Here is a 26,928-nt window from a genome sequence, read left to right on the forward strand (position 1 = left end):
GTCATGTGATTGGTTCCACCCTGCCAATGTATGCTGTTAATGAATGATCGGATCACAAAATGAATAGATCTAAATATAGAGTGCAGTTAATCACATGCAGTTCACACAGTGACTTATTTTACAATGGACTCGTAGCAGTGAAGTTCACAGTCACCTTGGTGAACTGGTTGGACCAACTGAGGAGTCTGTTAGGCAATCAAATGAATCTAAACAGCGAGTGCAGTTCCTGGTCAGGATCCTGTTTGGGGTGAGGAACGCGAACAAGTCATGTGTCACCGAGTCATCGACTCCCGAGTGAAAGTACGGCTCTCTATTAGCATTAAATCTGACAAGCAAAGCATGAAATACAACATTCTTCTTACATGTGCTGCAACTCTGCATGTTTATTGTTGGATGGAAAATGAGACAATTGATAGAAGAGAATATTTAGTATGAATGCATAAGATGTCTTTTTTAACAGGAAACAAAGAGCAATAAATACACATATAAAACAAAAACCTGGTTTCATGACAGTATGTCTATCAAGCTGCAACAGGATTGACTTTAATACAATCAATTTAATTTAATCTTTTCCTGCAGTTAAGGACACCCAACACCCAAATCCACTGTCTGCAAAACACAACGTTAATGATAGTTAGTCTGGGAGTGGTGAGCACTCATGGTGCTCACCTGCAGTTTATTTGCATAAGGTGTGTGTGTGTGTGTGCATGGCGAGCATACACATCTGCTGTTAACGTCTATCACTTTGAGACAGATTAGAATTAAAGAGACAATGCTTACATGCATGAAGTTTCACTTAAAGGAATAGTTTTATTTATTATTTGCTTTCTTGCCAAAAGTCAAAGAGTCATCTAACTCAAAGAACAAGCTCATTTCCCTAATTATTGAACCACTCCTGAAAAGAAAGACAATTTATATTCACAGCAAAACAAGTATATTTTAAATGAAAGTAATCAAGGAGCAAATATTAAAGCAAACAGATGTATTAAAAAGCAAAAAAACAAACACATTTCCTCAGTTCAATACACTCAGGGGTTTTGTACTTACAGCCTTACTTGGTCTGGTCTGACCAGAGGCTAATGTTAGCAGTGAGCAATCTTTAGATAGATTCTGTGTAGCCGTCTTTACGACTCAAGAGTACTTTTTCCCTTTTTATATTACTGTCACACTTTATTTTACCATCATTATCATACAATGGTCACGTGTGTCTATACAGCAAAAAGCTGTATTAAAGCGTACAAATGTCCCGATAAGAGTGATTTACTAAGTTAAGAGGAAAAACAATTATTCAGTAGTACATGTTGGGCCTTTATTAAGTTGTGAGTGGTTATAGAAAGGCTCCAGGGTTTGATCGAGGATCTTTGAGATTTCTGTATCTGTGGGCGAGCCAAACTCCAAGGATCTGAAATAAAAGAAAAATGAGCGTAAAGAAGTGTGCGAAATACAGGAGGAACGAGACCCCCTATTGACACTTCAGACCGCCTGACAAACAAAATGATATTCAAAAGATCTATTTGTCACTTCAAATGTATTTTAAAAGATCACTATGTCCAACATTATTCTAAACAACCTGGAAAGCAGCAGCGTTTTTTTTTCTGCTTCAACATCAGGTCTATTCTCTTTTAAGGTAAGGTACAATGTAGCAAAAAAAAATCTCTATCTTATGTAGCTGTGACTGAAGTGAATGTCGTAGACTACAGGGACACACAAGGGTGCGCGCATGTTTGTCGGGTTAGAGAGATGAGAGTTTGCTGTGTTGATTCTATTGCAGGACAGTTGTTACGTGGTTGTGAGAGTGCACCTTATTGTTAACGATATTAGCCTTGGTGACGCGCCTGCAAAGCGAGTATAGCCTAGTTGATTGCCTTGGCTTGCATCCATGAAATCTTGTAGGCTTTATTGCGTATTGAGTCTGTAAGTCTTCAGTAACACTGGTGGAAACCCTCAATTGCCAACGGGTATTTCGCACTCTGGCGTGTCAAGTTTTCTGAATTTAGGCCTACAATAAACTTCAACACGCCGCAAATGTATCTTAACGTCTACATCAGCACCCACTTCACATTTTACTGACCTCTGTAAAGCTGAAGAAGAGTCCGATACCACCCACAAACCGCAGCACCTCTCCCGCAGTCTGCTGGATGGTGTTGGAGCACGTCTTACAGGTTGATGGAGGGACAGGCTTATAGCAACTCTAGAAGACGTGAGGGTTGCAAATTAAATAATTGCCAGAGACATCATCGTGAAAAAAGAAAAGAATATTATAAAGATTTACTTACGGCAGCACATGAGCCATTGATGGGAACGGAAGAGAAGCCACAACAGTTGAGGGTCTTTTCTACGTCCCTTTGAGTGGCCTCCGATTTGTTCCATCCAACCTCCAGCAGATGGTTCTGTGAATGAATATCACACAGCCTGGTTGTATTTATGTTTCATTTTCTATTTCAAAAGCATGAGAAAAATTAAGAGCAATGAACAAGAATAAACATTATATGTGCAATTATAGAATTTTGTGAAATCTACACCGTTAGGATCATTAAACCCACGTGAGAGTATTTCACTTTTACTGAAACGAATGTACACAAAATAAACATACCTGTTGGTCTTTATTCAGGGCCAGACACGCACAGGACACAGAAAACTGCATGACAAACACTGTGAACAGGATTATCATGTACTGGAGCAAGTTTAGGAAGTCGACATTGGATTTAAAAGTCTGAAATCTCGGCGTTTTGCTAATTAACAGTGACAATTAAAACACACGCTCGAATAAAAGCCTCCAGGAGCTGTGGGTTATTTACTTTTCATTCTGCTTTGGCAGAAGATGTGAGGTGAATGACTCGCTGTACTTCCACAAACAAACCAAAAGGATACGAAGAAGAGGAGGACCTGGTGGTGCTTCAGGGCGCCGCACAGTCCCACAATGGCAACCAGGAACAGGAAGATGCCCACGCTGATGACCCCTGCCACCACCCTGATGCTGGAGACCAGGTCGAACCATTTCCCCCAGGTTGCCACTCCGATCAGCAGCAGGCTCACCAACTGAAGAGGAAGTAAACAATGTAACCATGGAGATAGGAAGGAAGTACAATCAATGTCACCAGGATGTGTCCTCTTAAAAAAAAGGGACTATCAGCCGCGGTCCAGACTACAACAACATTGTGCTTTCCGAAAACATTCTATCATAATTGTGAGTAAGGTTCGTGCATGAACATTAAAGTGATTCTATACTGCTATTATGAAAATCCCAATATGTGTTTTTAGTAGTATTTTTACTTTTTTTGTTTGTCGTTGACTTCATTGTGTCCAACTACAAACCAGTAAGTATGGCCTTGAATAAACTAAAAAAAGGCAAAAAGTAAGGTTTAAAAAATAAATAAAAGTAGTCATAGTGTTGATATTAATTCTTGGGCTGCAAATGATTATTATTTTCATTATCCACATTCATCTAAAGATTATTTTTTCGATTCATTGTTTTGTCTAAACTGTGAAACATGCCTTTTAGAACTGCACACAGGCGGAAAGTTAACGTATTCAAATGTGGTGTTTTATCCGACTACCGGTTCAAAACCCAAAGAAAGTCAGTTACTATCATATCAAAGTATCACAATCCTCATATTAGAAAAGCTGGAACTTTTGCCTAAATTATACATTCATCAAAATAAGTAAATCTATATTGGTGTTTGAATAATTAGTGACGGAGGACTTTTATAAAATAAACGTCGTTTTTCTCTGCGCTTGCAAAAAAAAAAAGATAACTGGATTTACTGTTAAAATAGATACCGTCGATATTTATCTGTTTATTTATTTACTCTTGCAACTTTACTAAAGTATGCAGAATAAGAGACACGGTTCTGTATGTAGATAGCAGCTCCAGAGTTATTACACAAGTAAGGTATACAATTCAGAACAGGCTACATTAAAAGAATTAGCAGCATTGCCAAAGAACAACAAAGAGTAAAGCAGTGTTTTGTGGTTACAGATGTTGTTCAGAGTTACATACAGCTGTTTCACTTCAGTTGAAAGAGGTAAAACAATGAAGTATTATAGAAGTTTATTTACGATTACGTTTTTATATTCTCTGAGGAAATCCACCAATAACACCAGTGTTGGTAACTTACTGGGGCTAATCATTCACCACCGACACCTGTCCGTTTCCACCACAAGGAAACTGGTCACAAAACAACCGAAACATTTGAATCTCTTTCTGTCTTAAACTCAATATTAGCACAAGTCACGACAGAAGCAGAGACAGCTGTTGCCGTTTTTAAAGCAGTCATTTCGGTTTCGGTTATTTCCCGGTACAACAGCCGTACATTCATACTTACAACATAAACTACATTAAGAGCGCTGAGTGCGTTCTTGGTGCAAACAAATCCGCCGCATACCATCGCTGCTCGCCGGTACAGTCCTTAAAAATAAATAGATTTCTACTTATCCCGGCTTTTCAACGAGACTGCGTCAGTCTCGAGGCTCTCTGGTCGCTTCAGGCTTCTTGCCTGCAGGTGAAAACGTTTCCTGAACGTTTCCTGCTCGCTGATTGGCCAGTTGCCTTTATTACACATACGTCATTGTAGTTTTTTTCTACAGTCAAGAACTAATGAACCCAGATGATTGAGTCACCGAGGGTCAAAGGTTACTAATGACCTCATCTTCATTTGGATCCTGCGCATTTTATTCACTCATCAATTTTTATGAATATGTGTATGATTTTATATTTAATTGTTTCGCAACAAAACTGAATACAAATAGTTCACAATAGTTTTAAAGGATTTACTGCAGGAGTGTTGTGTTTGACTGCATTGGATTTAGCAAGGAGGAGCTTAATGACTGCCAACAGAGTAAACTGAGTGTAAGACTACGTCTGTTTGTAAATGGAGTTTTAGATCGCCACCTGCTGGTGTTTATTAGGTTAAAAAGGTCAAATATGTCTATTGAGCTATGGAAGTCTCTCACTCAATTCAATTCAATTCAATTTATTTTTGCATAGCCCAAAATCACAAATTACAAGGCATCCTCTGTCCCGGAACCCTCACAGCGGAACAGGAAAAGCCCCCCCCCCCAATAAAACCCTTAACAGGATGGACAGAAGTGCAATAGATGTCAAGTGTACAGAATGAACAACATAACAGAATTACAACACATTCAATGCATATGACAGAGCCACGGCAGGAGGCAAGACCAGGTCCAGGTATCACCAGGATCCACGGAAACCTGCGAGGCGAGAAAGTACAGAGACTCCGGTGAACACACCATCATTTCTTCCAGTGGGATCTTTTGCTAATCTTTGCTTTGGACTTGTGATGGATCTAAGGTATTGCTGGCCTGGTTCAGTAAATTCAGACCTTCAGAATAAACTTCATCTGTTTTTAAATTAAAATCTATTTTAATCACATAAATGTACCAAATGATGTTTGAAGAACTGAGTCTTGGGAAATCACGAGTCAGCAGAGGGCAGAAGAGCAAGTGATTTGCATGAAGGAGGAAACTCACTGTCTGGATAAATATAGTAGGCTGTGTTAAGATTAAGTAAAGAAGAGTAGTGTACTTCACAGATAAAGCAAAAAGGGGGTAGAGGACAAGTTATCGTTCGAGACTTATCAGTACAACTAATGTACTAACTAATGTCCACTTTGATAAAGAAAATAAAAAATAAATAAGAGAGGCAGTCAAAATACAAGCCATCTGGTGTAGTAAAAGATTTCACTGCCAACTCTGTTGAAATTAAAAATAAGACCGGTGATGGCCTGGCCTCTGCTCAGTGTATGCTGAAATATGTGCCCGTCCAAAAATATCAAATCCCCAAAAAGCACCACTTTGTCAGTCTTACAACATTCCACAAAAGAAGAAGTGCAGGTCGTGATCACGCACAGTTTGTTTCTACGTGTCTGAAACCAAACCAAAGTTCACTCACAACAGCCTGCATTCAAACCTCTGTGGCGGTTATGAGTTTTATGTTGCTGTCTTTGAGATAAAGTGAATACTGTCTCTGATAAACCGGATAAGATAATGGAGGAAGAACTCAATTACGTGACGGTGAAGTTCAAGAACGACGGTGAGTCATGTTTTTTGATGTACTTTAATGATATACTACTTCTGTCTAACTGAGCTGTTGACAGTAGTGGAAAGTACATTTACTCCAGTACTTACAAGTACAGATTTGAGGTACTTGCTTTCTGCTGCTACTTCAAACTTACATTTGATTGGATTTGTTTGATGTATACATTTGTAAAATAACATTTTTACATTGCAGAAATAATATGTTCCACTGTTCTCACAATCTAAAACACTGACGTGCTGTTTACACAGTAGCCCAATGCAATCAGCAATGTATTTTATTGACAATACTTCCAAACATTTTGAATGCAGAGCTCCTATTTATTTTTATATTGTGGTATTGCTACTTGTACCTAACCACCAGCTCCTAGACACACTTTGTAATAAATGTCTTTGCACACACGTTATGCTGCTTGTGTAAAAGCAATTCCTCTAAATGTCTTTCATTCCCATCTAAAATTTCCACTTAAGTGTCTTTAGATTTAGAAAAATCGACGACACTCCTGAAACGTTAGTTTATCAGCAGACAAGGAAGTGACTTTTGAAAGTCTCTAATCTCAGAACTTAAGGTTCTCATTTCCTTTAAACTCTTTTGTTTTTTGCAGAGAAACCAAGCGACCTAGAAATAATCTATGAAGAGGTGAAGACCTGCGGGGAGCAGGCACGGGATACAAATCCTGCCATACCAGGTTATTTAGGGTTTACCATGATTCAAAAACATGAAATATGATTGATGATGATGACTATTTGCTAGAAAATTGATTGTTTTTTTGCTCTCGGAAGAAAATAAAAAGAAAGCTCCACTGTGCACACTGCTTCATCTGGTGGCAGCAGGTCTGGGGATTATTTGTGTCCTCTTGGTGTCGGTCGTCATCACACTCAGTATCTACGGTAAGTCGGTCTACCTGTTGTCCAGGACTTTCAAGGCAGTTTGATATTAAAAGTAAGTGCAACAGTAACAGTTTCTTCTCCAACTGCAGTCAGCACAGTCATGTCAGAGCAGCACAGAGAAAACATCAACTTAACAGCACAGAACATCAACTTAACAGCACAGAATCTGCAGCTGTGGACAGAAAAGACCAACTTAGAGAGACAGACCGAAGAGCTGACCAGAGAGAGAGACGGGCTCAACTGGACCGTCGGAGTCATCCTGCAATATGAGAACTTCCCAGTGAATACACACTGCCCACAGAAAGGTGAAAACATGGTGTAGTGGAAGTACATTTACTCAAGTACTGTACTTTATACAAAGTCAAAGTATTTATACTTCACTTGAGCCTTTACGAGGCGAATATTGTAACTTTACAATATCACTCACTCTACATTTGTCTGACAGCTTTAGTTACATTTGAGACATACGCTTCCTGTCCAGTGAAAAATCAATTATCTCCAAATTTGATGCTTTTGAATTTAAATGTTTGCGATAAATTGAAATTCTACCACTTCTTAAACTAAATCAACTATCCGAAAATCCTCTTGGTTGTTGTTTCTCTGAGTTCATGAAAAGTTGACTTCTCAGAGAAACATGGTTCTCACAGGACAGCGACGCTACAAACATGAGGATTTTGATGGAATATGGTGCATTGCTGTAGATTAAGCTGCCCAACAGTATAGGAGTTAGAGTTCGCACACATTCAAACATCTGCAGCAGTAAAATGCAACATACACATTATAGGGCCAGTGTGTGGCCTTCAGGGGATCTATTAGCAGAAAAGGAATATAACATTCATATGTTTTTATTAGTGTATAATCAACTGAAAATAAGTTTATGTTACCGAGGCCACTTGCACAATGCATATATATATATATACTGTATATATAAACGTTATCTGTAATAGAAAACGATTATGATTTATTTGTCTCGTTCTTGTTGAACAGTGTGCAAACCTTGCCTGGATGGCTGGGTGCTGTTCCAGTCAAACTGTTACATGTTTTCAACATCTGATTATTCCTCCCAATGGAGGAATTGGGAGGGAAGCCGCGATCACTGCAGACAAACGAAGGCAGATCTGGTGGTGATTGAAAGCCAAGAGGAACAGGCAAGACTGATTTAATTTGATCTAATTTTCTATTTTCATCGGCAGAGATAGAAATGAATCATGTCCACAACTGTCACAAAGATATTATATATTTATATATGTAGTTAGTTAATCCTTTCATTATAATTGTCTAAATAGAATGTTTTGCATTGCACCACACAGTTGACCAACAAAATCACCTAAGCTGCAGCTACTTAATTAAATTATCAATTTTTAAATGTCTTTTAGGTTTATTATTACTATTTCTCGCATATGTCTTTTCATGTGTGTATTACCATCTTTTGTGAAGCACAATGTATTGCATCTCTTTGTACGAAATCTACTATCTAATCTACCTAATATTATATATTGTAAATATGTTTTATGAATCTATTATAATGAGGACAAATAGATAAACCTTTCTCAATTATCACCTGCATAACAAACGTAGGAATTCATCAATAACCACACGAAAGAGTACCATGATGAAAGCCATGGCTATTGGATCGGCTTGAGCAAGAAGGACACGTGGACGTGGGTAGATGGAAGCAACTTCACTGTAAAGTAAGTACAAAAAAAACAGACTCACTGTCCCTCAAAATATGCCACATCCGCCATTTTAACCTCAGTGAATTGTGACCACAGTAATTCAGACACATTACTTTATCATTATTCTAAACAAACCGGACCATCGGCAAGAGGATTGGCAGTATTTCCCCTCCTGCATGCTGCGTTTTACTCTTTGTGCTGCTGGGATGTAGAGGGATCTGATGGACAGGCCAAATGAAGCAAAGATCGTCCAGTTTCCTAAAGTGGCAGATGGTGAAATTTGTAAAAAGCAGATAGAGAAATCCCTATCAACATCTCCCTCAGTAACGCAAAAGACAAAAACTAATTTAAGGAGACAACCGTTAATTATACAGTAGACTTTAGCATTGAAGGAATAGCTTGGGGGACATTTTGGGTAAATATGCGTATTTGCTTTCGATGCCACTCTCGTGTAGGAACATATTGTCAATCTTCTCATCTAACTCTCTGCAAGAAGCAACTAGGAATATTTCCCAAAACGTTGAGAAACATGGATTGATATCGTGCGATTCTTTTCTTCACCAGGTACTGGAGAACACAACAAGAGAACAGCTACAGAGACTGTGGTCTGATTCAGAAACAAACACATCCTCTGGCCAACTGGCGCAAAGCGAGCTGTTCCATGAAGAACCGCTGGATCTGTGAAAACAGAGCCTTGATCAAACCAGATCAGGAGTCAGCTGCATTATCAATATGGGTTATAAAACATTAAAGAAATAAATCTATCGACTAGAGATGTCAAAACTGATGTATGGGCGTTTTGCCTGTTTTTTTGTTGTAGTATTATTTAGTAAAGATGTATTGTATTTATTTCTACAAATGTTGCAGAGTACAAACTCACCTTTATAGATATATATGGCAGCTTGAATGTATGTATATACTGTATTAAAGAGATAAGAAAGCAAACCGAATAAAGACTATCAATCATCTATCTACTTTCTGCTTTTTGAATTTGATATTCTGTTCACATTCCTTGGACATATACACTCAGTGACACTTAATAAGGTACAACTGTACAGTCCAATGCAATGCAATTCAATGGCTCTGCCATAAATTAAATGACTAAATAAATGCATATATATATTATGATGCTACACTGTCATAGAAGTTTCGATTCAATGTTATTGGATAGCATTGAGGGCATAGTTAGTGGTGGTGTTGTACTGGACTGCATTATATTGAGAGGTGTTCCTAACATTCTGCCCTCCTCATATATGTTAATAGTAAGTACAAAGTTGATCAAATATAATGTTAACCAGTACAACGTTAACTATGACCTCAATGACCTCATATAATTCACACATTTATATCAGTAATCAGTAATCACATTTATCATCAGTTCTGCATTAGATCTAATGCAGAGTGTTCAGGGTTCTGCATTAGATCTAATTGATCATTATTTGGCATTTATCATCATTAGATCTAATGCAGAACTGTGTCAACTTCTGCTTTGGCAAAAGGTTGAACATTTGGTCGTTGCAGAAGCGGATGTATTCTTTAAAACACACAATACAACTTGTGTAATCAAATGCCGCAAAGCCACATTGGACCTTTTAGTATCACTGTTTGTTGAAAAATGTGTCATAATGCAAACTCGGAAGCTGCAATTTCTCTTCTCTATGAGGTAAAGTGCTGGGACATTTTGTTCAGTCACACACACACACACACACACACACACACACACACACACACACACACACACACACACACACACACACACACACACACACACACACACACACACACATTCTCTGCACTGAAGCAAGTACGGCGATCTACGACTTTTAAGGATGGAGGCAGAAATCCCCTATTCTACGTTGGTGTTTAACAATAGTGGTGCAGCTCCAAAGGGTAAGTGACTCCTGCTTTTTTAAATCGTGCATTTCATCGACTATTTAACATCTTTATCAGGGTTCTGAGTGGAAGAGTCACATTGCTGACCCGTGTAGTAACAAAAATAAGGTCACTTTATTGGTGTGCAATATAGTACATGACACTTTAACAACACTTTTTTCAACAGCACAGTTTCCAGTATTATTAATATTTGCTGTTGCTCAAATCAAATAATCCATACAAAGACAGTATTAGCACAAACTCCTATGTGCAATATGTGGGATGCTGTTTCTTTTGTGTACGTTTTGTTGCTGCTGTTTTTTAAATCAAAGGCCACATTATTTTGATCAATAGTAATGTATATTTAGCATTTAGAATTGGTCAAATTAGACTAACCCTCACAAAAACATGCCGGCATAAACGTACATTTTAGAATGTAATCTTTAACAATGTAACTACAATCTGATGATGGATTTTTACTACCCAACGCAGACTATGCCACTTATGTTTCAACAGGACAACTTCTCTCTTCTCATTTCCTTTTGTTGTTGTTTCTGTGTTCAGAGAAAGAAGAGGACCCGACGATTTATTCTGAAGTGAAACCTAAAGAGGCTGCTACCGAACCGAGTACGTTTTAAAATCTGTTGACTGTCCTTTTTGTTTATTTCATCAGTGAAGCTATACAATATCATCAACTGGAATATTCTTTACTGATAAAAAGAAAGTACAAATTCACACTTTATGATGATGAATTATTAGTTTAGTCAATAAAATAAAGCTAAATCTTCTCTTTTTGACCTGCTTTGACATCTAACTTGAATGTTGGGTGGTTTAGGTTCATATCATTTTGCCAAATTTACTCCTAAATGCTCCTAAAAAACATCAATAACTATTATAGAAGTGATGATAGTAGTATAGTTTACAATGTACATGGATCAAAAAGTACAAGTCACAGTTGTACAGTGTATTACAATACAAAATGACAATACATATTCCATAATAATAAGAATAATGAGTGACTTGATTATAACTACAATTGTGATTTGAATATACGTTTTCTCACTAGAAGCAGATGGCAAAGCAGATGGCAAAGCAGATGGCAAAGCAGCTGCACGCTTTCACTTTGGTGTGTTGGCGGCGTGTTTGGGGATACTTTGTGTCCTCCTGGTGGCGAGCATCAGTGTCATCATCCACTGTGAGTTAATAATAAGGCTTTGTTGATGACACCAAATGCATCTACTGATTGATTGATTGACTGACTGATGCGCTGTCTCCTTCCCATTCTAGTCAGTTCTGTGATGAAAGAACAGAGCGCAAACCTCAGCAATCTCAGCAACCTCACAGCAGAAAATCAGCTGCTGATCGAGGAGAGGAGCGTCTTAAGCAGAGTCACAGAGAATCTCAACAGGACGCTGGGAATCATCATGAAATTTAACACCTTTCCAGTAAATGAATACTGCCCAGATAAAAGTAAGTGTGTCTTGCTATGTTGACCATGTCTAGTTCTTAAGCCACTTTAGCTGACTGGGAATAAATCCATTTGTTTTGAAGACGTACGTCTGATTAAGGGCAGTATCCCTGCACGTATGTTAATACTCTGATATGCAATGAAAGCTGAGGACAGCAGTTGGCTTTTAAAGTTTCTACTCAGAGTAATTGTGAAAAACAGAAGGATAAAATACAAAAACTCCAAAAAATATTCCATGAACAAGAAGCCAGAGGCATTGTAAAAATAAATGTTGTACAGTAACAAGACAAAACTGAATTGACAACAGAGTAGATTCGCTGTCAAAAGAGCCAAATATTGTCCCTCATACATAGAACAAGTGTCACCAGCAAAAGATAAACGTTAAGTCCCAGGAACTAGAACCTTATAACGTACACAGCAAGTAAAAAGAGTAACATACATAAGTTAGCCCCACAGTACTAACACTTAGTTACTTAGAATGCTGTACTTAATCTAACCAAAAGCTAAAAAACAACAACTATTGACTTCAAGATGAGGGTACCAGAAGTGCAAAAATGCTCCTTTCCAGTTATAGGACTCATTCCTGCAGCACTCTGTAAGATATAACTAAAGAAACATGGCTGATCTGAAAAAAAAAAGTTATAGGTAAAAAAAAAAAAAAAAAGGTTTTAGAGTAAAAATACGCACATGACGCATAACCTATTGATTGAGATTGAGATATTTCTCTGGATCAATGAAAAGTTTACCTGCTGGTGGCGCTATAAGAGAAAAGTCAGGGGATCACCAAAGTCAGTAGGGTTGATTCTCTGGACTACCAAACGGCAATCCATCAAACAGATGTTGAGATCTGGACCAAAGTGGTGGACAGACCTATGGACAGACAGACATTACTAGAACCATGCCGTTAATGTGGCTAAAACACATTTGGAGGTTGTTTCTCTCCTTTTTCCTTCCAGCTGTTGTTAGTATTTTATTGGTGTTTTAATATAACATGCATATAGCTTGTAATTGTTATACTGGATGCATACACATCTGTTCTGTCATTGGGACCGAATACTTTTTTGTTAAACTTCATTTGTGTTATTCCATTGTGTTTTTTAAATAAAAGATTCTAGCATTGCTCCATTTCTCAGACGTGTCTCAGTGTCAGCCGTGCCGGAGTGGTTGGATTCTGTTCCAGGAAAAGTGCTACCTGTTTTACAATAAAGACGCTCCTTGGAAGACATGGGAAGACAGTCAAAAGTATTGCCAAGAGGCCGCTGCAGATCTCGTTGTTATTGATAATCTGCATGAACAGGTGAGCTCTAACAACATAACGCCACAGTAACTCAAGAGTTCTTAACTGTTTCAATTCAGATTTAGACATTAAATAGCAATTCAGAGTACCCAGGAAACAAAAAAAGAAAATTCACGTTACAACCATAATGCAATGGAGGAAAATAAATCTATATAAACAGTCAGTGTTTTTAATGTCTGATCAGAATCTATGTCTGGAAGTGTGAAACATGTGCATATTTTTCATGATCTGTCACGGTATGATTTACAGGAATTCATCAGTAATCACACCGAATACTACTTCAGCGAGTGTCATGGATATTGGCTCGGACTATATGAAACCGAAGACAACAACTGGGTCTGGGTTGATGGACGTAATGACACTCTAGGGTAAGAAAGTCTTTTTAATTTCATCATTCATTAAACATTTGAATTTAGTCATCTCTGGTGAGTTTCCACCAGGTCTCGTCTGTCAACAACCCTATAATGATCCCAGTTACAGCTGTTTTTAGAAACTTGGAATATATGAAAGTACTCTTAAGCAAGGCAGTACATTTCATGCAATGTATGCAACTAAGAAGCTGCTGAAAAAAGAGGGAGTGTGTTTATTTCTTTAATTACTTTTTCTGTATGAATTTAGTAGCTTGTCATGTGTTTGGAGTGTGATTTTAAAATTCGGACAATTTTTTATGGGCAGCTTTTTGACCAGAACAACATGCAAACTAAATCATATGTTTAAGACTGATTTATTTTATTAATTTTAAAAAGGAAAACACAAGTTAACTTAAAATACCAAAGAGTCCCAATAGTGTCCACTTACACTTTATATACCTTAAGTACACAGTACTTACTTAAGTTACTTTTACTTGTAACAGAGTCTTTGTTACTTTTAAGGATCTGAACTTATGTTGGTGATTGATTTACTTCAGATTTAATATTTAGTGATTCTTTCAATTTCAAGCTTTAAGCCAACATGGACGACACGTCCTCAAAATGCTCAGAAATATTAATTTATTGTTATTATTTATTTGTTCATGGGTAGCAGAGGTAGAATATCAATACAGGTATTGATATTCATGTTGTGTCTTTGAAGGTACTGGGAAGACTGTGGTGACCGTGGTAAATGTGGGCTGACGATCCACAGGAGGCATCCTACAGAAAGCTGGGATCCAGCAACCTGTTCAATGCAAAACAAATTCATCTGTGAGAGTGACGCTCTGATCTGGGACCCGTTCCTCGTACGTGGTTCAACTAAGTCGATCAAATGTCCTATTAGCCAGCTTAAATCAACCCGATGATTGAAGTCAGGCTATCTCGGTTCCTCAAAGGCTGATCCGCGCTCAAACAATCTCGTTAATTCGAACCAGACTTCAGTAATCACGATAATTGCGCGTGCCCGTCCTACTTCAAAAGGGGGAATCGTCTATCACCGAAACCATGATTTTCTAACAGTACGATGGCAAATAAACTCAAAGAAAGAGCCTCCGCTGACGAGCAGGAGATGATCATGAACGCATATGAGGAATTCAAGACCATAATCATGGCAAAATCTAACACCGCCACCGCTGCTAGACGAGAAGCATGGCGAAATATCGCAGACAAGTTAAATGTGTATGTGTTGGGAAAATGTACAGGTTAATTTTAAGTGCCTCATCAACCCAATCAATCAGATGATATTTCTTTAAATGTGCCTGCTGGCAGTAGGCTTAATGGAATGCATCATCCAATGAGATCTATAGCGAAAATAATTATCTCAACTCTTTCAGAATAAGTAGATAAAAACAAGCCCAAAGAGTATCTAATTGATATGAATTAGATACTTATGAGGATAGATGTACTGTATGCGCTTATGTATCATGTATATGTGTATATACATGTATGTGTAGATTACCATATAGAACTAGGAGTTTGAATATGTGTGTGCGAATGTATGGGCGGATCAGTATGTGTGTATTATTGATAATAAGCAGTGAAAATAAATTGTGTGTGATTCTCTCTATTCTTATCATGAGTCCACCTTAATCATTTTCTACAACAATGATATGCTATGGTGTTCTAATAACACTGTCATACAATTATGAGTGCTTTCAACCATCATGTAGTTGCAACCCAGCCATCAAGAGGATACGGGAGCAAGTACAAACTAAGCAAACACATTATTCAGAATGGTGAGTCAATACAACATGTGCCATGGTAATGTAATGAACACATCCATAAGTGTCTTAATCACCAGATAAACTTTAGGAACAGCACGGGATGCAGCGGCTTTCCCGATGTTACGTCAATATGTGGAAAAAGCTCAGCCCATTTGTCACGTGTGATTTAATCATCTATCAGTGTAATCTTCTTTGAATTATTGCAACTATATCAGTAACCTTCACTGGGAAGATACTGTGCATTATATCCAGATATCAATGTTATTCACTGTATCATTGACTTAAAAGAATATCAGTCAATGGAACATGTGTTTCCTACGATGATCCAAAACTCAAAATCCTTTAAGCAAGTGAACTTGTGCAACGTCTACACCAAACATTACATTTGCAAACTGATGCAACAAAGTTTAGTTCCTGCGGCCGGCTTGCTGCATGTTGTGTACTCAAAGTTTCTGGTGTTACATTAAAACCAACGTGTCAAAATGTGTTGTGCAAAGAACCTGTATTTTATATTGTGTATTAGTTTGTCCCTTCTGTTCTACCACAGTCGAATTCACAAACTGTTTTCTCATGTTTTTTAATCCCAGGTGTCGCTCTTCTTTTTCTGTTTGTATTGCGATTATTTTTCATTATTACTATTTTATCTTTACTTCCATTACTCTACCTGTCCTTATTCCTATTGTTTTGTCTTTTTGTATTTATATATATTTTTTATTATTACAACATTTTACTAAACTAAATATATAAAAGGAGATTCTTTTTTTTCCATGAAGATGGTAGTATCATATGAAATGTCACCAGGCATCAGTGGTGGAAGAAGTACTCAGATATTTTACTTAATGTTACTGTGAGGAACTCTTTACTGGTTATGAAACTGAAGCCTCTATATGAACTATATAAGTGAAAGAGACCATCAGTGAGAGGATTGTCTGTTTCTATTTAGTCTAAATGTCATCTGTATCTGAAAAGCAACTCATGAAGTTACATTATTAAATAAATGCAGGAGTACAAAACTAATTATTCTTAATTTTACAGTACTTGAGTATTGCTCTTTGCAGTAAACTCCTCTGGAATGTGTACTGAAATGATGTAATTGTACACACACCTACATCGCATGCACTTCATACGTCAGTTGAGTCAAAACTGTTGTAAGCTATTGCGACAAACTGTTGACACAGAGACTTAATTTCTCCATTTCTATATCTTATGTGATCAGGTGTAAATTAGAAAGGTCAAAGTTGTGAAAAAGGTAAATTAAAAATAAAAAACTAAGGATTGGAGGGAATCATTTATATATTGAATGTGGAGCTACAACACACAGTGATCTGTCATTTTCTGGGTATCAGAATTTAAAAAAAGAAATCACACAATTGTAGTTTGATGTATCGCAATATTTAATTTGCATATAAAGTTCAGAATTTCATGTAATACCAGTAGTTTCATTTGTGTCGTCAGTTAAACAAGATGCAGAAAACTACACTCAATTCCTTACATTTCATATTCTACTAAAATGCATATTTTACATTTAGTGGTCAACACAGGCGACTTGCCATCTCTTGGCTCGTGCTATAATTATTTGACGTGTCGTTACCTAAAAACGTCAACACCACACTGACTTGTAGCTTAAATCTAAAAAAATCTGATTGATTCAGATGAACACATTTCATGTTGTATTTTATCAATAATCTTAAAAAGTCTGCATCACCAGCTAAACTGCAAAAAGTAACTGAACTGACCTCATTTCCTGAGTCAATTCAGCGGCAGGTTAAAGTCAATTTAACAGCTCAGATATAATTGATTAAGAAATGTATCGACTAGCATTCAAGTGAGGTTGGTTAACAGGCAGAATTTCTGGAGGCCATAACCTTGTTACTGGTCTGAATGACTAATTAAAAATATTCTTCGAACAATTAATTTACATAACTGTCCAATCAAAGAGCACAGCGTCCATGAAGTCCATGTTTGGCACATAACTCAGTGATTCAAGAGAATGCTAACTTTCCAACCAGCCAAGACCAATCTGTTTATTAAACAAATATTACTCTTTGGACTTCTTCTTCTTCTTTGGAGGAAGTGTCTCCTCGTTATCTACATATGATTTGTCCTTTTTACACTTTTTCCTTTTCTGCTTTACTTCCTCTGTAACTTCTGCTTCCTCCAACAGAACTGCAGCTTTTTTCTTTTTGGGTTTTGGTGCGCAGTCCTGGACCAGCTCGGATTGGCTGGGTTCTGTGTTGTTACCCTCCTCTTCCTCCTCAGCAGGTTCACTGTGGGTTTTGGAGGATTTCCTCTTCTTCTTCTTCACCTCTGTGTGCAGCTCAACAGTCTCCTCGTGGCTGCTGCTCTCTGCTGCAGGTGAAGTCGTTCTTTCTTCTTCGTTCCGCTCTGCATTATTATGTTTCTTTTTGCGTTTCCTCTTAGTTTTATGAGAATGGTCTGCGTCACTGTTTTCTACATAGATTACATCATTGTCAGTGGAAACTGCATCAGTTATTTCCTCAATGTCCACGCTGGCTTTCTTTTTCTTCTTCTTTTTGGGTTTAACATCCGTTTCAGGACTTACAGACTCTTCATCACTATTCAGCTCAATAACGCTCACAGTGGATCGAATCTTTTTCACCTTGTTTCTCTGAGAGTCCTTCACCGTCTCTTCCTGCCTCTCAGCTCTCTGGTCAGCCGACTGTGAGGTCGGTGGAGTCGGTGCAACACAAACCGGTGGAGCACTTGCCGGTTGGCTCTTCTTGCCGTACTTAGCCATGAACTCAGCCTCCTGCTGCTCTAGCCTGGCTAACTTGGCACTCATGGTCAAGCCATGCCTGGCTCCTCTAGAAAACAAAAACAGAAATGCATCAGAAAATAGAACCATTTATATTTGTAACTTTACTTATTCAGTATGACAAAATACTTCAAGATCAACTTACTTGTGAGCCGTGCGTCCTCCACAAGCCTTCATCAGATCAGCATCAGAGAGCCTGTTGAGTAATAATGAATAAAGTGAACACTTTTAAAAACAGAGTTAAATTGTGCTTCTGAAGTATCGTAATTAAAAGCTGATTGATAATAAAGAAATGGGAAAACGCGACGCAACTTTTGAGAAAAGAACAATTATAAATCTGAACCACTTCTGCATCAGATGAAGGTCTCACTTTGTGGTGCTGGAGAGATCCAGTTTCTGGTCGTCCTCCTCGTCCGAGCTACTGCTGTCGTCTGAGCCGGAAGGCTTTGGATCTGGCTGCTCCTGACCAGACAGCAGTGTGGCTGACTGAGAGAGAAGCAAATAAAAACAGTGACAGCAATTGTCAGGTCAGACCACAAACACCTGAAAGCACCATAAGTAGTAATTTATTTAAACTACCAAAAGGATAAAAAACTGATGTTTTACTTTTCAGAACAAAACCAACAATAAATTCATCCCACTAAATATTGCCTATGTAGCTACTCCTCTGTGCCATTTACCTCCATTCTCAAACATTCATTAATTGTTTATTCCATAAATAAGAAACAAATAAATTACTTTGACAAAGCATCCATAAAGTTTGGCTTTAGCCAGAGCGGCTTTCCGTGGCTTTTTATTGGAGATCATTCCATCCTCTTCATCCTCCTCCACCGTCTTCTTCAACTGAATACCGTTCTGGATCACACAGGGAAAGGTTTTTAGTTGAAAGTGACTTTAAAAAGGTAACTTACACCTCAGGGACCCCAACCACAAACTGTTCTAACTACTGCCGTCGGGCAAATGGTACCGCAGCATCTGGTACTTTTTTTGATTACTTGCATTATTTTCTTTTTATACATATTTAATGAGCCTTGCTAAAGGGAGCCTGAGACCCAAGCTTTTCATTGCTGATGATTGCGTCTCTGTAATTGTTGTGCATATGGCTATAAATAACTTAAAACTTGAACTTTAGTTCAGAGTTTAAGGACCTAAATATGGCTTTTTATACACTTTAAAAGTTGTTGCTTTAAGCCACCAAACTGCTTCTAAAACCAGTGTCCCAACAGTGTACCTAACTGCAGCTACATTCACAAGTGGAGGAGAGGAATCAGTGTTGAGTGTTCCCACTCATGAATCAGCTGGGAACCTTTTGAAAAGCTTGACTAATGCATGAGCCGAATATAACAAGTGATACTCATCACATTATCACAAAAACAGGTTACACAACTACCTTACATTATTATGAAAAATAGCAAGACAGCATCACTCATTATTTAGAATAAATAAATGTCCCCTGATCATATTGTGTTGAGTCCAGGTGACTGTGAGCGTGTCTGACTGTGTGTGGTTCAGGTATCAGAAGGTAGAAGACTCACCTGATCAGATTCCACCTGCAGACTGGAAGAGGCCTTATTGAAGACATGATCCCACCAGTGGAAGGTGAACTGCTCCCCTTCCTTATGACCGACCTGGAAGAGAAGAGCAACATGCGAGTTTACAAAAAACACCAGTGATGGACGTGATGAGAGCGAACGCTGCATAACACCAGATATCACTCACCCCTCCTTTGTCACATTTCACTTTGACCTGGATAGCTTCTGCTATGCCGTTCTCCCGTCGCCCCAAGCCTTTACCTGAGGAGAGAGGACTGGATGAGGAGTCTGCGCCTGTTTCTGACACACTACAGTGGCTGAATCGTTGCACAAAAGACATGCGAGTATCTTACCGTGTTCCCAGCCGTGACGCAGGAGTTGCTGCTCTGCAAACTTCAAGGCGCGACTTTTCTCTGGTACAACCTCTGCCATCTGATTAAAAGAACAGTTAGTAGAATATTAGGCAAACTTGAATAATTTACTTTTAATTCTAACACAAAACGTCTTTAAATGTGTGTGTAGTACCAAAACAGTTATTCTATTAAAGTATGGTACACGCCGACATCTGACTGTGTGCAGACAGTTGTTTCCAACATCGCATTTTGAATTAGAATACTTCTGATAAACTGAGCATGCTGCATTGCTGTAGATTAAACTACATTATAGGAGTTAAATTCAGCACAACCTTAAACATCTACCGCAATAAAATACATCATGCACTTTAATACAGCAGCAATAGTAATCCCGAAACATTATATGTAATAGTAAAACACTGACAGGAACATTTTACTGTACAATGGCAACTTTTGTTAAGTACGTTTTACAGATAATACTTTTTATACTTTTACTTAATAATAAACACTCTGCTCTATGTAAACACGTTTGCCACATAAATATTAATTCAAAGGTTTATTTTAAACATTGTACTGCTACGTTAAGCGCACTTGCATCCGGAAAATAAGCATTTCTGGTGGATAAATCACGTTTTAAATTTCCTCAGGTTTTTCCTCTCTGACAGGACTGAATTGATGCTAACAGCTAACATAAAAGCATAACATTAAAAGCACCTCATAACAAATCATTCACATTTTACACACAACGCCAACACGTTATAAAAGAAAACACGATAACGTACCTCTGAACGTCTTGATTCAGTAACACTGCATCACTACAACTGAAACAGGAAAAACATTCATTTAAACGCGGCTGCAGTCGCTAGCCATGAGGTTTCAGAAGAAAGCTGACATGACACCGGAAATACGTCACTACAGCTCCGCCTTCGTTTTCTTCTTCTCGGCATCATTTTACAGCAGGGACGCATTCAGCAGGAGGACCGGCAGCCCACGTTCATCTCTATAGAATAAAAGCCCAAATATGTTCGTAGACCTGTATTAAAATGATTAAAATACCGTTTGGAGCCTAAATGATATCTCCACCTTGCACTGTAATAATACCTGTGGTAGAAACAGTATTACAAACCCTGCATTTAAAAATATTAACATTGAAATATACCTAAAAGTACCAAGAGTAAAATGCAGATTGGCCCATTTCATATATATACATATAAGTATATATGTATATGTATATATATATATGTATCACTGGATTATATTTATTGATGGATTTATATGTGAGTGTCACGAATGTTACAGCTGTAAATGTGAGGTTCCTTTCAGCTGCTTTATATAGTGCTTTGTGGTTTAAGTATCATGATTCATAGTGAATTCATATTTTTCTAATAATAATCTGCATTTACGAGTAACTAAAGCCGTCAAATAAATGTTGTGGATGTAGTTTTAAGGTTGGAAACATCTGTATCATATATTCTTTAATGGCTTGTTCCAGATGTTTATTTAGCAAAATAATTTTTGTTGAAATATTCAAACGCAAGACTTCATGCTTTTCATGTAGGCACCATCCCATCAAATAGAAATGTTCTCCAATGTACTGTACATCATTTTATACACATTTCCCCCAAATTAACCCTGACATATCTGGTGCCTTTGAAAACATTTGGATCTCAAGAATTTTAAATAATGTTGTGCAGGTTTGAAAAAAAAGTTTGTCTGTACAGCGTGCAATTTTAAGTCTGTCCCAGCGGGGGATCAGAGAATATCGTGGTAGCCGTAAAACATCAGGATGGCAGTAGATGGCAGTGTTTCACACCAAAATAATAAAACATATAGTTTTTAAGTTTTAATCTGAAAAGCACATGCAATGCTAATTGCATTTACATATTGAGTTCCTCTAACACATTAAATAAGCCATATGTAATATAATGAGGGGGTGTTACTGGTGTATGACTGCAGGCAGAATCAAAACTGATATAATGACTGCTCTTCTCTTTGATCACAGCATATCTGATGGATGCATTATTCAACAAATAGCTTGCAGGATTCATCATCTCCCTTTTATGAGATTAATGGTCAAAGGCAGCTCAATACCTCAGATGTTATCATACCGGACTGAAAACAGGTTCAGCCTCTCTGCTTCCCAAACAACGAGAGAAATAAGATAATCTAATGATACAGTGAATAATACAACAGCAGGGGACATTCTTTTCTCTTACTTTTACTTCTTTTAGTACATTTTCCTGATTATACTTACATCCTGAAATACACAAATTAAATAACATTTTCAATGTAGAACTTTTACTTGTAACAGAGTATTTTTACAGTGTATTACTTACTTAAAGCTACTACAAGAAATGTCATTTAATGTTGATTTTGGTGGTCCATGTGGACGAATGTAGTAGAAAGTTACATCCAGGATTGATCACTGAAGTCTTTTCTGACCTCACAAAGACAACTACAAGCACATCTGAAATGAAGACATCCCCTCTCCGTGTCCTCAGCATGTGGCTGCTGCAGAGCCCCTATTAGACCAACAGGAAACAATTTAATTTCCCCTTGTTCTTGGTTTCCGTGCAGTGAGGATGTTTGTCCCAGCAGGCCTCCATCCATGAGTTGTTTATCTGTGTCAGCGCCCAGCAGGGGACGGACACCGGTCCTGAACAGGCTGGTTATCATGGCTGGCCTACTGTTTGGGAGGAAGCCCTCCAACTGCTGTCTGCAAAGGCTGAGCGATAGTTATCTGAGAGGAGGTTATTACACAGCTGTCAATAGATCATGTGTGTGACAGACAGAACGAGTGTTTGGACCCTCCACATACTCTGTTTTATGGTATATGGTTTCCAATTAAAGTGCATCTTCATGCTACAGCATGCACATATATTTTATGCAGCAGTTTGGAGAAGACCCTCTCCTGTTTCAACATGAAAATGCACCCATGCTTAAATCCAAATTTGTTTGATTCTTTGTGCTAAGCTAAGCTAACCAGCTGCTAGCTGTAGCTTCATATTTAAAGACATATAAGGTATCGATTTTCTAAACCATCAGGGGAGAATAAATATCAAGATCTAATGAACAAATATCCTGTAATCAATCAATCAATCAATCAATTAAGTCTGTCTGTCTGTCTGTCTATAGACATCAAGGTCTGCAGGTCGGTTAAAGACAAAAACTCTATCTCCTCCCTTGACCTCCCTGAATCTCCTCTCTACCCCATCCCTCTTCTCTCTCCCCTCCTCCTCCTCCTCCTCTTCCTCCTCCGCCTCCTCAGTCCCCTCGCTGTCACAGTTTTTCCAGTTTCTTTGGCTCTACTTCAGGACCCTCCCCCGTTGGATGCGACTGCTCTCTTTCTCTCTCTTTCTTCTCAATGTTTTCACCGCTGGAAGATTTTTCTAAGTCTATGAGAGCCTAAAAAGAAACGCATTTTTTTTTTCCATCTCAATTGCGTCCATGGAAGTTGGTTTCTAATTGCGATATTAGATATTATAATCCGGGAGTTCTTGGCTGGCAAGGTGAGTAAAATACTGTCAGTGACTTCAAACAAAACGGGATTGTCACCGAGGATTTTTCACGTTTTATTTGAGAGCCAAAGCTTTTTATGACAGCTATGATGATAAGCTACTGGTTAATAGACTCGTCTTAAACCGTGTTTGTTTCTTCTTCTGTTTGCTTTCGCCTCTACTGTGATCTGTGCTGTTGTGGAAAATATTGCAACATCTATCAGAATCCTAAAATCTAGGGACGTTGAAGTGTAGCAATCTTCTGTGAGTTTATAGTTACTTTTATAATTGCTGTAGTCATTTACAATGGTATTTATTTGCTGAAATGGGTAAACTTGAGCACTTATGAACAATTTGGTATTGATTTCCATCTGGCTCTATAGGAAGACTACATTTATTACTTAAAAAAACAAATAAAGATTGTGTCTTCTAGATTGTGGATATTTGTGAACAATAATGGAATAAGTAAGTAAAATCTACTCCATTTGTAGTAAGAGTCACACATTTAAAATGTTGCTTAGAGCAGGTGGAGAGTGACTATAATTACATTTATTCAAGTATACAACTTTACTTCAAGTACTAGTATAACTTTCTTTATACTTCTACTGCACTACAGTTTAGAGGAAAATACTTTTGCATATGATGAGCTCATGAAATGTCAAATTTGTTATGCACTAAACTACAACAACATGCGTACACATCAGTATAATAGTATAACACTCAGGACCATTTTTCGGAATAATGAGTATACCTTTACCTGTGATACTTCCAAGTACTTTTGCCAACAATGATGTACTTTTACTTACATGATATTTCCAATGCACCTTTACTAGTAATGTTTTTATCGCAGTGCAGCACTGCTTAAAGGAAAGTATTATCAGCAAAAGGTACTTCCAACTATTACTCTAACAGTACAAGTACTCTTTAAGCAGAATGGTCCCTTTGTTACTGTTATATTACAGTATAATATTGTTTTAATATCTCTATAGCAAATTTTAACTACTTTATCTTCGTTACAATGTATCATATATTAGAAGGCAAATGTATGTTTTGCATGTCAAATCTTAATTTGCAATGTAAACAGTAACTACAGCTGTTAAATAAATATTATGGAGTAGAAGTATGAAGTGGCATTAAATTAAGATACTCAAGTAAAGTACAACTACATCAAAATTAGGTAAAGTCCTTGAGTAAATGTATTTACTTTCCTCCACTGGTTGTGAAAGTTGTCACATTTCTTTACCATTTCAGGCAGATGTCTCAAAACAGTTTGATGTTTTGATGCTTTATTGATCGCTGTGTGAAAAGACACATTATCAATAAAACCATCTGTCTGTTCATCAAGTTATATTATTAGTCAGCACACATATCAATTAAAAAAATCAATTAAACCACTTGCTCAAGTGAACTCCATTGTGTCACCACTTCAAACACTTGGCTGACTGAGTTTTTTGGCATCTCTGGCCCTTTTTTGAAAACTATACCCAGAGAGTGTGACTCAGAAAAGCTGAGATCCTCTGGCGTGTCGTCTCTATCGATTCCTTACAGAGGAAGTCGCTGGGATTAGGTCTGTTGTTTCCTCAGTGCCCACCTCCTCCTCCTCCTCCTCCTCTGTCGTGTTTGATTTTCATTAAGTGGTTAATCCGAGGTTCTGGATTCACCTCTCGGTCTGTGTTTCGGGTCCCGGAGGAGCTGTGACTCACGCCAATGAAACGTGGCGACGAGGTGGCAGCAGCCCAAACAACTGTGTGACATCCTGATGGCGTGACTCAACTTTCATGTCCTGTCAGTGGAGTTAATCAGGTGAAGCAGATGGTTTTCTTTGTCTCTGCAGATGTGAGTGCATGTGCATATACTGACACTGAAAACAATATGGACTCTGCTGTGTAACGGTCCACTTATAAAAGGGAATACGATTAACTAAAGATGCTTTCATAATCTGATTGTGTCCTCATTTTGACATTCTTTTCTATAGAGCCAATGCAGGAAGCAGTGAAAGATCAGCAGTTATTGATTGGAAGCACTACATTTAACTACTACTGCATAACACCAGGTTGTTCATATTCCCTTGTTGACAAATTGACTTACACTTTTACAGCCACGATCCTCTGCAAGTCTATAGTCATAAAATGATGAACTGTTGCACATCGAAGCACATGTTTTGGAAACAAGCTCACTGCTTCTCCTCAGCAGAACTGTGAAATCACCTCGTAAATTTAGCATTTCTCCACTTAAACACTTATCTGTGGCTCATGAATGAATGCTTTTTGATTAAGGAGACCGTGGCACCATTGAAGGCATAAAAACATCTGTGAAGGAAGGAGAGATATGATTAACTATCAGAGTAAATCTCAGCCACCTGGTTTGGACTCCTGAACTCACATATGCTCTGGCAACCAAATAGCACCTCTCTGACAGCAGACTGAACTTTCCTTTGTCATTCTCCAAGTATTCCTGAAAGTACTGTGCCATTTTTAAATGTGCCATTATTCACATTTCATTGAATTATGCATTTGAGAAGTAACACAACTGTCCCTCCCTGAAGCCATCTTTGTTTTTCTTCAGTGTCTTCATATGAGATCCTCATTAGTGGAAAAATAGCATCTCCCCCTTGAAAATGTGCCTGCCCTCCTCCAGACTGTTTCAGCTATATCAGTGGTATAATGGTGACCCATTTCTTTTCTTTTTGTCTGGTCGGACCACAAACCCGTCTCTGGTCTGACAGCTGGAGATCTGGCTCACTTACCGTGTGTTTGTCCAGGAGAGGACTCGGGCTCAGGCGAGCTATCGGATATGTTTTGGTTGGAGATGACACTGGCCAGAGATACAAAGAGATAGAAATAGAAAAAAAAGTAGAACTGAGGGAATAGACATTAGTGTTAATTTGATCCACCAGTGCCTGGACATTTGTTAAATGTATTGTAACACCATACATATTACCCACAGTCCCTGCGTGTTGTCTTTTGAAGGCCACGCATTTTCTTGACAAGTTTATGCACGATGGCCACACACCATTTGTGTGTTATTTATGGAGATCACAGTGTTGGGTTATGCTTTGAAGCTTAGACTTTGTGCTAATAAATTACTTGTGTAATTTTAAACGGTAATCTGCAAATTTCAATCCACCTCTGTTGTCCTGACAGACACAATATCTCAACACATCTATCTAACGGATGGCCATGATTTGTTGCCCAGACATTCATTGTTCCCAGAGGATGAATCCTTAATGACGTTCATGAATCCAGAGTTCTCCTCTACGCCATCATGATGTTGACATGTGAGGATTTCAGTGAAGTGTGAAGGAAATTTGGTAAAAACATCCATGACAGGATGAATTGAAATCATTTTGGTGATCACTTAAAGGAGCAGAGAGTAGGA

The 26,928-nt window shown here is 38.0% G+C and overlaps 4 protein-coding genes across 4 annotated transcripts; 2 read left to right on the plus strand and 2 right to left on the minus strand.

Moving 5' to 3' along the window:
* Positions 1-785: 785 nt before the first annotated feature.
* Positions 786-4,496, minus strand: LOC306700118 (tetraspanin-13-like). The gene is made up of 6 exons (XM_079165032.1): positions 4,326-4,496; positions 2,872-3,039; positions 2,594-2,674; positions 2,277-2,390; positions 2,072-2,191; positions 786-1,402 (listed from the first exon to the last, which is right to left on the minus strand). Exons 1-6 carry the CDS (start codon positions 4,386-4,388, stop codon positions 1,328-1,330), a joined length of 621 nt encoding a protein of 206 aa, XP_079021158.1. The 5' UTR covers positions 4,389-4,496; the 3' UTR covers positions 786-1,327.
* Positions 4,497-5,938: 1,442 nt separating this feature from the next.
* Positions 5,939-9,583, plus strand: LOC306699381 (uncharacterized protein). The gene is made up of 7 exons (XM_079163980.1): positions 5,939-6,052; positions 6,660-6,743; positions 6,838-6,945; positions 7,035-7,250; positions 7,933-8,093; positions 8,524-8,636; positions 9,186-9,583. Exons 1-7 carry the CDS (start codon positions 6,007-6,009, stop codon positions 9,370-9,372), a joined length of 915 nt encoding a protein of 304 aa, XP_079020106.1. The 5' UTR covers positions 5,939-6,006; the 3' UTR covers positions 9,373-9,583.
* An 867-nt stretch (positions 9,584-10,450) lies between these two features.
* LOC306699720 (killer cell lectin-like receptor subfamily F member 1) lies at positions 10,451-15,233 on the plus strand (the record flags this gene model as incomplete). The annotated part of the gene is made up of 7 exons (XM_079164441.1): positions 10,451-10,511; positions 11,058-11,120; positions 11,560-11,688; positions 11,781-11,963; positions 13,095-13,258; positions 13,508-13,626; positions 14,330-15,233. 7 exons carry the CDS (start codon positions 10,451-10,453, stop codon positions 14,532-14,534), a joined length of 924 nt encoding a protein of 307 aa, XP_079020567.1. The 3' UTR covers positions 14,535-15,233.
* Positions 15,234-16,831: 1,598 nt separating this feature from the next.
* Positions 16,832-20,945, minus strand: gpatch4 (G patch domain containing 4). The gene is made up of 8 exons (XM_079164414.1): positions 20,836-20,945; positions 20,054-20,132; positions 19,888-19,961; positions 19,704-19,796; positions 18,907-19,023; positions 18,539-18,654; positions 18,314-18,364; positions 16,832-18,217 (listed from the first exon to the last, which is right to left on the minus strand). Exons 2-8 carry the CDS (start codon positions 20,130-20,132, stop codon positions 17,431-17,433), a joined length of 1,317 nt encoding a protein of 438 aa, XP_079020540.1. The 5' UTR covers positions 20,836-20,945; the 3' UTR covers positions 16,832-17,430.
* Between the last annotated feature and the right edge of the window lie 5,983 nt (positions 20,946-26,928).

This window comes from Pholis gunnellus (genome assembly GCF_910591455.1).
Source record: "Pholis gunnellus genome assembly, chromosome: 8".
Taxonomy (NCBI): Eukaryota; Metazoa; Chordata; class Actinopteri; order Perciformes; family Pholidae; genus Pholis; species Pholis gunnellus.

Bases quoted from the DNA above. Each gene is read 5' to 3' on its own strand.
- gpatch4 (XM_079164414.1), bottom strand. From the start codon at position 20,132: ATGGCAGAGGTTGTACCAGAGAAAAGTCGCGCCTTGAAGTTTGCAGAG. The intron at 18,655-18,906 runs GTAATTTATTTG...CTTCTCTCTCAG, and splicing joins TTTATGGATGCTTTGTCAAA to TCAGCCACACTGCTGTCTGG. The intron at 18,218-18,313 runs GTAAGTTGATCT...TTTGTTTTCTAG, and splicing joins GGAGGACGCACGGCTCACAA to AGGAGCCAGGCATGGCTTGA.
- LOC306699381 (XM_079163980.1), top strand. From the start codon at position 6,007: ATGGAGGAAGAACTCAATTACGTGACGGTGAAGTTCAAGAACGACG. The intron at 7,251-7,932 runs GTGAAAACATGG...CTTGTTGAACAG, and splicing joins TACACACTGCCCACAGAAAG to TGTGCAAACCTTGCCTGGAT. The intron at 8,637-9,185 runs GTAAGTACAAAA...TTTCTTCACCAG, and splicing joins GGAAGCAACTTCACTGTAAA to GTACTGGAGAACACAACAAG.
- LOC306700118 (XM_079165032.1), bottom strand. From the start codon at position 4,388: ATGGTATGCGGCGGATTTGTTTGCACCAAGAACGCACTCAGCGCTCTT. The intron at 2,675-2,871 runs GTATCCTTTTGG...AACTTGCTCCAG, and splicing joins ACCAGGTCCTCCTCTTCTTC to TACATGATAATCCTGTTCAC. The intron at 2,192-2,276 runs GTAAGTAAATCT...CACGTCTTCTAG, and splicing joins TCAATGGCTCATGTGCTGCC to AGTTGCTATAAGCCTGTCCC.